Genomic DNA, 9,469 nt, shown 5'->3' on the forward strand with positions numbered 1-9,469 from the left:
GCGGTGCATCCTCACTTATCCGGGGGGGGGGGGGGGGGGGGGGGGGGGTTAAGATTTCATATGCCTGGGAGTTCTTTAAAGAATAAGGTACAAGTAAAACGAGGTTTCCAAGCAGCACTGCAGGAGGGCGAAGTGTGTGGCAGTCCAGGAGAATCCCTAGATTAGTGCACTGCTTCTCTGAATGTGGATGCTTAGATGGACCTTCCCCGTAGACTTCCCTCGGAGCTGTATGCAGCATGTCCTGGGAGAAGGGCCAGAGCCATTCCAGAACACACAGCAAGGATTAGATCTTTCTGGCCTGAAATAATTTTGGAATTCCCCCAGAAAGAGCTGAAGTCTGGGGACAAAGGAACTGTGGAGTGACCTGCTTAGCCAGTTTCCTCAACACCCCGACAGAATAATGATTTAATGTGCATCTAAACCCAAGAGCAAAAATGCGCACACACACACACACACACACCTTACCAGTCCTTTTCAGGCTTTGGTTTATTTGTCCCCTGCTGATCTTGCTAATAACACACTTCCTGTCTTAAAGGTGACAACACTTGGTTACTGTACTGTTGTGTATCTATAGAGAAACAACAGTGTCATCCAGGGACAGGAAGTGTTTTAAGACTACAGAAGACTCCCCCCATTCCTTATGTACATAATATAGAGGGGAGGTAACCTGTGCAGCTAACATTGCTTAAAAGGTAGCACTGCAGAGTCTACTGGAAGTTATAAATTGATTTATTGCAGCTCAACAGGTATTTTGTGCACTATTTGAACAACTATTAGCAAAGTTCTTTTACTAATATATTTATCAGACCAAAAGCAAGCAAGCAAAAAAAAAAAAAGAAGTTCTTTGTCAGAGTTTTCACACACACTAACTGGTGAACCTCATCTATAAACCTCTAAAATAAGAAATATCTACTTGCTATTTAATCCTCATTTTGGAGTCCTTTAAGGGACACAGTCTTTCACCTTTGGTTATACTGCCATCTACAGGAGGTAGTTGAGTTCGTCAGCAGAGCTACAGACTTCCAGCCCACTAGGAAACTTGCAAAAAACTGAGGCATGCTGGTAGTAGGAGGGGGTATCATGGATTGGCCACAAGTCTATTTTTGTTGTATTTTCAGTGTCCAAATCCTCAAGTATATGTGTATTCCAGAATCCTGCTGCACTCCTTACCGGGTATCCCTGTCAGCGTGGGTGCTCGAAGTGACAGCGCATGACGCCACCAATACTGAAACTTGTTAAAGATGTCAACTGCATACCATATTGAAGTGAAGAACACGTCTGTTTATTGCCCCTTCATGTCAACAAATAGCAACGTTTCGGGGCCACACAGGGTCCCCTTCATCAGGCTTGAAATTATGCCATTTCAAGCCTGATGAAGGGGACCTTGTGTGGCTCTGAAATGTTGCTAAATGTTTTGACATGAAGGCCCCATTCACACACGAAATCGGCCTGCACGTACAGCTCCATGCTGCGTGCGCGGCCGTACCAAGCAGCTGCCGGGAAGGACAGGTGCTGCGAGTGATTAATACGCAGCCCCCATCCTTCTCTATGGGGCTACCCGGCCGTACGCCCCCCCTACGCTCACCTCAAATGCAGGTCCGTAGGGGTGCGGGTGATCGTATTAATAGGCCCCTGGAATGGATCCTGTATGCGTCCCGGCCCGAAAACCTGCTCCCTTACGGACCTGCAATTGAGCTGAGCGTAGGGGGGCGTACGGCCGCGTAGCCCCGTAGAGGACGACGGGGGCTGCGTACTTATCACGCGCATCACCTGTCCTTCACGGCAGCTGCTTGGTACGACCCTGCACGCAGCACGGAGCTGTACGTGCCGGCCGATTCGTGTGTGAATGGGGCCGAAGCATCAATAAACAGACGTGTTCTTCACTTCAATATGGTGTGCTGGTGACACCTTTAACAAATCCTCTAGTCGGTGGCAGTATAACATGATGATTAAAGACTTCCTGTGTCCCTCAATAGACGAGTAAGAAAATCCTCTGGTATTGTAAAAAGCCGCCAGTCAAGAGGTGCCCGAGAGTGACCACTGTATTACATACCAGTATAAAAACCAGTCAGGCTCGCCAGCAGGTCAATTATATGTTCATTTTCATTAAAGCACTTTACAAGAACCAGCTAACCTTTGAAGACGCATGCGTGCAACATCTCATTAAAGTTGTGCTGGCCACTTATACAGTGGCACCTCGGTTCACGAACGCTTCTGTTTGCGAACAATTCAGTTCGCAAACAGGAAGTTCTGCAACATTTTGCTTCGCTTTGGTTGACGAACACAACCGCAGCCATTTTCCCTGCTGTGACACTGGTCGTGGCTTCCTCTAATCGAGATTGCGGTCTGATCACAGTTTGATTCGCTTCAGAACAAAAATCGGTTTGCGACCAGAATCGCGGAACTAATTAAGTTCGTGAACCGAGGTACCACTGTACAGGCATTAAAAATACAATGTAGTATAATACAATAAGCACGGCAGAAGACGCATATTGTAACAAATGTTTTATGCTTAAAAGAAGTCTGCCATCTAGTGGCAAGATGCCCAATGTGCACAGATTTTAGTTATAGTCAGCACTGCACCCTCAGCATTTCAGGAATGTAATGATTTACACTGCTCTGGAACATTTGAGTCAATCAATAAGTTCATTAACAACCTAAAAGATACCATATATTTTGGTATTTTGACTCTAAATGCGAGTCAGGAACATTACGAGTATATTTAGGAGGACTTTGGTGAGTTTTGTTTTCCCTACACATTTTGGTGCATTTTTACACAGGAAAAGGCATGTTGGGGACAAATGCATTCAAATGTTATCTACAGAAATATTTTTTTTTCCATTTAAAGTGACACTAAACTCGGGAGTAAAGATCCTAAATGCAGTTTTAGGATTTAACTATTAACAAACATGTCTCTTATTTGTGTATCACTCGGCTGTAGATCCTCAAATCATCTCTGAATTGGTGCTGACACTGTCCTTCCTTCTGGAGGGGGGGCTACTTTTGTTCCCCATGGTCCCTGTGTGTGTTGTAAAGTAGTCACCGCTCCAAGCTCACTCCCGGGATGGACTTGGAGCGGTGACTACTTTACAACACACACAGGGGCCATAGGGAACAAACGTAGCCCCCCTCCAGAAGGAAGGACAGTGTCAGCACCAATTCAGAGATGATTTCAAGATCTACAGCCGAGTGATACACAAATAAGATAAATTTTTGTTAATAGTTATGTACTTGAATCTATTTTTAAGATTTTACTCCTGAGTTTAGTGTCACTTTGAGATCGAATAGGGAGGGTCAGATGTCTCTGTGTTCCGATTTGGGAGGGTACAGAACGTTAATTCAATTTAAACTTCTGGGGCTGTGTAGAGATTTGTCACTGGGTACACCTGGTCCCAAAACTATAAGAGGGGATTTCCCTCCCACTTTTGAGAGATTCCTCTTTTCTTCTTGCAGTGTCCCTGGAAAAGGATGAGGAGGAGGAAACGTTCTCCAATGGGACACAGCAAAAACACACAAAACAGAAGGGTGCAAACACACAAAAACAAGACGGTGCAAAAAGGTCTTAAAAGGAAGACATTATATAAAACTGGGGGCTTCAAAAGGCTCAAACGGAAAGTTTTTCTTTGAATATGGTAAAAAGAGGTCAGGGGTTGATCTTCTACCTGGGCAAGATAAAAATCCAAGTTCGGCACAAAACATTGAGAAGTTGCTGTAGTTCATCTTACTTACATTTGGCTTCTGACAAGTTCTGGTTAGGAGACCATACCAACATGCCGAGGTTCTCGCGTTCTTGGCAGGTTTTTGCCACTTCTGCAGGGAAAAAAATAAAAATAGATAAGATTCGAGTTTTGAATTCTAAAACAAATGCATACGGACCAACATCAATGCAATTAAAGAAAATAATACAAACAATGACTACAATCAGAAATTTCTATATGACAATTTCTCTCCATTTTCAGATGGTAAAAATAATCTGGCTGATCAAACACAGATATATGTTGCCAACAGCCCCCATCTCTGCTGACAAACTCACCAGGCTAGCATACTATGGGGTGCATTGCAGGCCTCAGACTTGTTGCCCTCAAAGACTGCAGACCCAGAAACAAGCATGCTGTAAACAAATGTCAGAACTACTTATCTTTATATTTGTTATGGGGGGTCAGGGGCTGAAATAACATATTTAAAGCATTAAAAAGGACAGCCTGGGAACTATTATGCTAAAAAAAAGGAGAGGGCTACAATGGCAGCCTCAATTAAAGCTGAACTCCAGGCAAACAGCTAACTACACAGATGAAATACACATATGGGAGACGTTTAACCTGCCGAAAGGATTTCTATTGCAGTCTATCCAGTCCCGGGATTTACAGAGCCTGCCACACAGCAAGCCCCATCTGGAAGGGCAGGGGACCCGGTGAACACTCTCCTAGACTGAAAGTGAAATTGTTCATTTCTCACTGGAATAGAAGTAAATAATACCAAAAGGAGACACAGTCTAAAGCTGGCCATACACCTAGAGATTATCTGCAGATTTTCTATGGTCAGATTCCTCCATCTACGCTAAACTATGTGGATGGAGGAATATCCTGCCGGGCCAAGCTTCAGTATCTTGCTAGTCGGCCCCTCTGGCTGTCAAAATACCTGAACAATCTGATTGGATGCCGGCATTGTTCAGGTATTTTTAGAGCCAGCGGGGCCGACTAGCAAGATACTGAAGCTTGGCCCAGCGGGAGATTCCTTCATCCACACAGTTTAGGATAGATGGAGGAATCTGTTGCACTTTTTCCATCTGATCATAGAAAATCTGCAGATAATCTCTAGGTGTGTGGCCAGTTTATGAGTGGACTTAGGAGAAAAATTATTTCAGGTTCTGTGATTTTTTCAAGGAAATAAAAAAAGAAAAAAAAAAAGAAGAAGTGTAAATAAGGTTTAGGAAGTATTATACTGAAGGAGCAGTTGGTGCTGGGAACAGATTTCCAGAAGGGGTAGGAAGTCACTCCAAGGTAAACATAATCCCACTTTGGATAAATATTGGTCTATCAACAGACAATAAAAATTAATAAAACAAGCCGCTATGGAAAAAAAAAAAAAGTGCTATTAGCCTGTAGAGGGCAGTGTGCTTCAGCAGAAGCAATGTAAACCAGAACTATAATAATTCGAAAGCTAAATTCTTATTACTACGTCCGGACCCCCTCGAGTTTATATGACTGAAATGAAATCCTTTATATCATTATCCATTCATTACATTCCATCCGTTCTGTCCTCGGTGTCTAATAAAAAAGTTGGTCAATCCACCAAAACTAGTTTCACAGGTTTTGATAGATGCCAAATAATGACCCCCCCGTCCCTAAAAGTATTAATCTGTTTGAAGACTTATTATTATACAGGATTTATATAGCGCCAATAGTTTGCACAGCGCTTTACAATATAAGGAAGACATTACAGTCACAATACAATTTAAGACAAGATGGTAAGGAGGGCCCTGCCCCTGAGGGCTTACAATCTAAAAAAACTTATGCTGGTTAAGCTCTCTGCACCCGACTGGTATAGATGTCACCAGCACACCAAAATCCTTTCAGGATCACAAAAAATGTTCATTTATTGAAGATTCTCGTCATAAAAACAAGCACTTTTGGGGCCGCACAGGGTCCCCTTCATGAGGCTTAGCAATACTCTGCTACAGAGTCCCCGGGACTGCATACCTGAAGAATAAAATTATAAAGGGTTCTGCACTTTGCTCAGGATCTTCAAATGCATTTAAAAGGTTAGAAATATAATGGGACGAGGAGGGTGAACGGCCAAATGACAGGGAAAGAGCCGGAATGGCAGACAGGTCTCTGGAGAGCCCTAATAGATGCAAGACACTTTAAAAGGACAAGATATAGGGCAGACTAACCTCTACAGGCAGAGTCCTACTGGTTGCTAAAGTCAGACGTTTCTGTTGGATCATTTAATCCATGCATTTGTAAAGCCGGCCATATACTTATCAGGGCTGAAGGGGAAAAAATGCTTTAAAAAAAACCAGTGTGGACGGCTGAATCTCCCCTGCTGGCTATTGCATTCTTTAGGGATGCACCAATATTAGTATCGGTGCCGATGCCGAGTCAATGCTCCAATGCCTAGCTCGATACTTCTGGTATCAGGAAGCCGGGCAGTGAGTCATAACACGCCCCCCCCGGCTTTTTGATTGACCAGAAAGGCGGCTCCATGCTCCCTCGTCGCCAAATGACGAGGGAGCATGGAGACGGCTTCCCCGCTAATCGGGAAGCCAGATGGGGAGGCATTACACGCCGCCTGGCTTCCTTAATGGAACTTCCCGTATCCGGCGAGTACCGGAAAAAAAGTAATCAGTACTCGTGCTAGATACCGAAAAGCCGGTATTGGTGCATCCCTAGTATTCTTACAGTGGCTGGTGTGCCATTGTCAGAATACACAAACAGTGACTACAGCCAATTTTCAGGCCAGCTCCAACAACAGACTGAAAAAAACACCTTGTATTGAATGAGGGGTAACAACAGGGTCACACACGGCTCAAATGTTAGCCGAGCCAGCGGGAGTCAGTTCAAATGTGAGCAGTGCATGGCCGAGTTTAGGTCCTACAATGCCCAATCAGATACACAAACATCCAGCAAAAACAGACAGGAAGAACCATAAAAAAAACTAAAGAGTGCCTAAAGTGGTTGCAGTTGTTGCCTAACAGAGCTGCACCCCGCCCCCCCCTCCTTAAGGGGGATAGTTTAAGGTTCTTCCTTTGGTTTCCATCAGACTCATTATTTGGGGGATCCTATAAGGATCCAAGCTACCTTCCAATGGCTACCTTTAGCCCAGGGGTGGACAAATAACATGGAATGGAATTCAGGGGCCTGTCTGTCCCCCATCTTGGAGCCAGCAAGCGCCCAACCTTGCTTTAGCCATCCATGCGAATTCAGCCGAACAGTGTCGATGTGCATAATGCGTATTGTGTAATCACTCCACGAGCTCCGGAGGTACATCTACATCCTCATCCTGAAGAACATGGCTGCTGCAGGTATGACCTTGGTATCATCTTTTTCAGCAGGCGATGCTTGTTAGGTACAAGTGATCACTTACAGCGGCCTGCCAATATGCTGCTTTATTATGCATAAAATACACAGGGAGCGAGTGGATTTGTTGCTTTCATAAAGCCGTTTTAAATTAAGTCGACATTTTGATTAAAAAGGGAAATGTCACACCAAAACGCATGCAGCCAAGTGCAATTAAGCATCCCCAGGTGTTTATAAAATGCGCTTTTGAAAAGGATCTTGGTCAGTGATTTGAATGGATCCCACAGGAAAGCACATTGAGAAATGCAGCACGTCCATTTTTTTTTTAACAAAGAATGCTGTATTGCAGAGATTATGTGAGAACGTGCTGCATTTGAAAGCATTCCTGCATCTTGCAAAATCACAAGCCCAGAGTGAATGAGCCCTTAAGCTGGGCATCAGAGATCAGTTTCCAAGCGTGGTTTTCACACAGATCTTTTATTCTGCAATATTTTTTAAAAAAAAGCTGAGCTGTGGGAATTCTTAGCAAGACACCTCAGCAGATCTGCAACGGAGATGAAAAGAACATATATTTTCAATTTTATTGCTACAAGTAAAAAAAAACAAACCTTTTCAAAACAGGAATATTTTGTTGTTTTGTAAAAATTGTCCCTTAAAAAGGAAAAACACTTTAGTTTGTCAGATAAATATAAAATGCAGCATATGAATTGTATGTAGTCTTCGATCCGGCCAGCAGATGGAGCTCTAGTTTCAGTTTCTCCTATTCTGCTCTTCTGTCTTTCCGTCTTTCCGTCTTTCAGAAAGAAATCCATCGATTACAGAACTGAATTGGCAGCGATACATCCTGTGCTCATTACGACTTTCCCAGCCAGCATAATGCATATATGCGTCACCCCTGCATGTTGGAATCAACACCAGCATAATGCATATATGCGTCACCCCTGCATGTGGGAATCAACACCAGCATAATGCATATATGCGTCACCCCTGCATGTGGGAATCAACACCAGCATAATGCATATATGTGTCACCCCTGCATGTGGGAATCAACACCAGCATAATGCATATATGCGTTACCCTTGCAGGTGGGAATCAACACCAGCATAATGCATATATGTGTTACCCCTGCATGTGGGAATCAACACCAGCATAATGCATATATGTGTTACCCTTGTAGGTGGGAATCAACACCAGCAGACTGCATATACAGCAGCCAGCCTCTCTCCCACATCAGTGACCAAGGTGTCTCCTACAGCTCCTGGTCATCATTTGCAATTGGAAGCCTATGGGACGGGCTCACAAATATGTGACTGGGAAGCCTCCCTCTGTCTCCTGTTGTTCAGAACCCTTTTAGGGCTGGCAGGAGCTTAATACATCAGATGCATTTTTTTAAAATTGCAAACAGCGCCTGAATGTGACCTGGTATGCGCCTCTTGCAGTTCCTGTACCGCAGAGCTGGACTGCAAGAGGAAGAGAGGAAAAAAGGGTTCAGAGACGAGTTCATCATTGTGCTGCTTTTCCCTCACTGTCCAGTAACAAGCTGCGGGTACATGACAGCCAGGGTGCAGCCATTATTCAACATGGAAGACTGAGGACACCTTGTGGAAGAAAAGAAGAAGTGTAGTAGATAATTCTGCAAATTCTTTTAATGTCTTATTCATTTTTATTTTTTTTATTAATATAGCTGAAGTTCTGCTGTACGTTTTGGATAGGAGTAGAAAATGATTCAACACCGTCTGCATCTCCAGCAGACAGATTCACTTGTTCCGTTCTAGTGAAAAATCTTTGGAGTGGTCACCTAAACAGGGATAGAAGGGAATTCTCCCAAAGGGGACATTTGTTGCAGTGACAATTGTCTAACACAATTTTCCCCTCACTTCCTCTAACTTTTTAAAGCTTGTGTGCCTTAGAAACTGGAAGCAAAGGGAAGTCCCCCCCCCCAGAGGTGGCAGGGGTTTAAGCAGGGCCGTCCCTATAATGAGACAGGCCTGAGGCGGCATTTCATTGGGGGACGGCTGGGTGGTGGTTGTGGGGGGGCAGCTACCGCATCCAAGGTCGCCAAGAGCTGTTAGCAACCTGCAACGGTCTGTGCGGCTTTCCACCCAGCTCACCGATATCTCTGGTTGCCTGGAGCCGAGCTGAACGCTCTGGCTGGTGTCCTGCCGAGCTCCTGGCAACCGGTGAAGTCAGCGAGCTGAGCTGCAAAGTGCAAACCCACACAAAAATTATCTTCCAGCACCCATCCTGGGACAACATCTCCACAGGCGGTGGAAAACCTTACGGACAGCCCTGGGTTTAAAGAATGTATTGCACAAACAAATCTTCTAGTTTTGGATCAATTAGATCCTCTGTGATGTTTTTATTGCCCTCTGTGTCCCACTTTATTAGTCCTGCTGACAAACTTTTACTGAGAGAAAGAAAATGAGAAATCCAAAATTTTAAAGAGACCA

General features: G+C 44.2%; 1 protein-coding gene across 1 annotated transcript in view; it reads right to left on the bottom strand.

Moving 5' to 3' along the window:
- The window catches only part of RCOR1 (REST corepressor 1), a 41,229-nt gene that overhangs the window by 12,243 nt on the left and 19,517 nt on the right, over window positions 1–9,469 (bottom strand). The window contains exon 3 of the mRNA XM_018561088.1: window positions 3,730–3,810. Coding sequence (XP_018416590.1) covers window positions 3,730–3,810 — 81 coding nt within the window. The remainder of the gene's footprint in view (window positions 1–3,729; window positions 3,811–9,469) is intronic.

This window comes from Nanorana parkeri, unplaced genomic scaffold (genome assembly GCF_000935625.1).
Source record: "Nanorana parkeri isolate BGI_ZX_2015 unplaced genomic scaffold, ASM93562v1 scaffold499, whole genome shotgun sequence".
NCBI lineage: Eukaryota > Metazoa > Chordata > Amphibia > Anura > Dicroglossidae > Nanorana > Nanorana parkeri.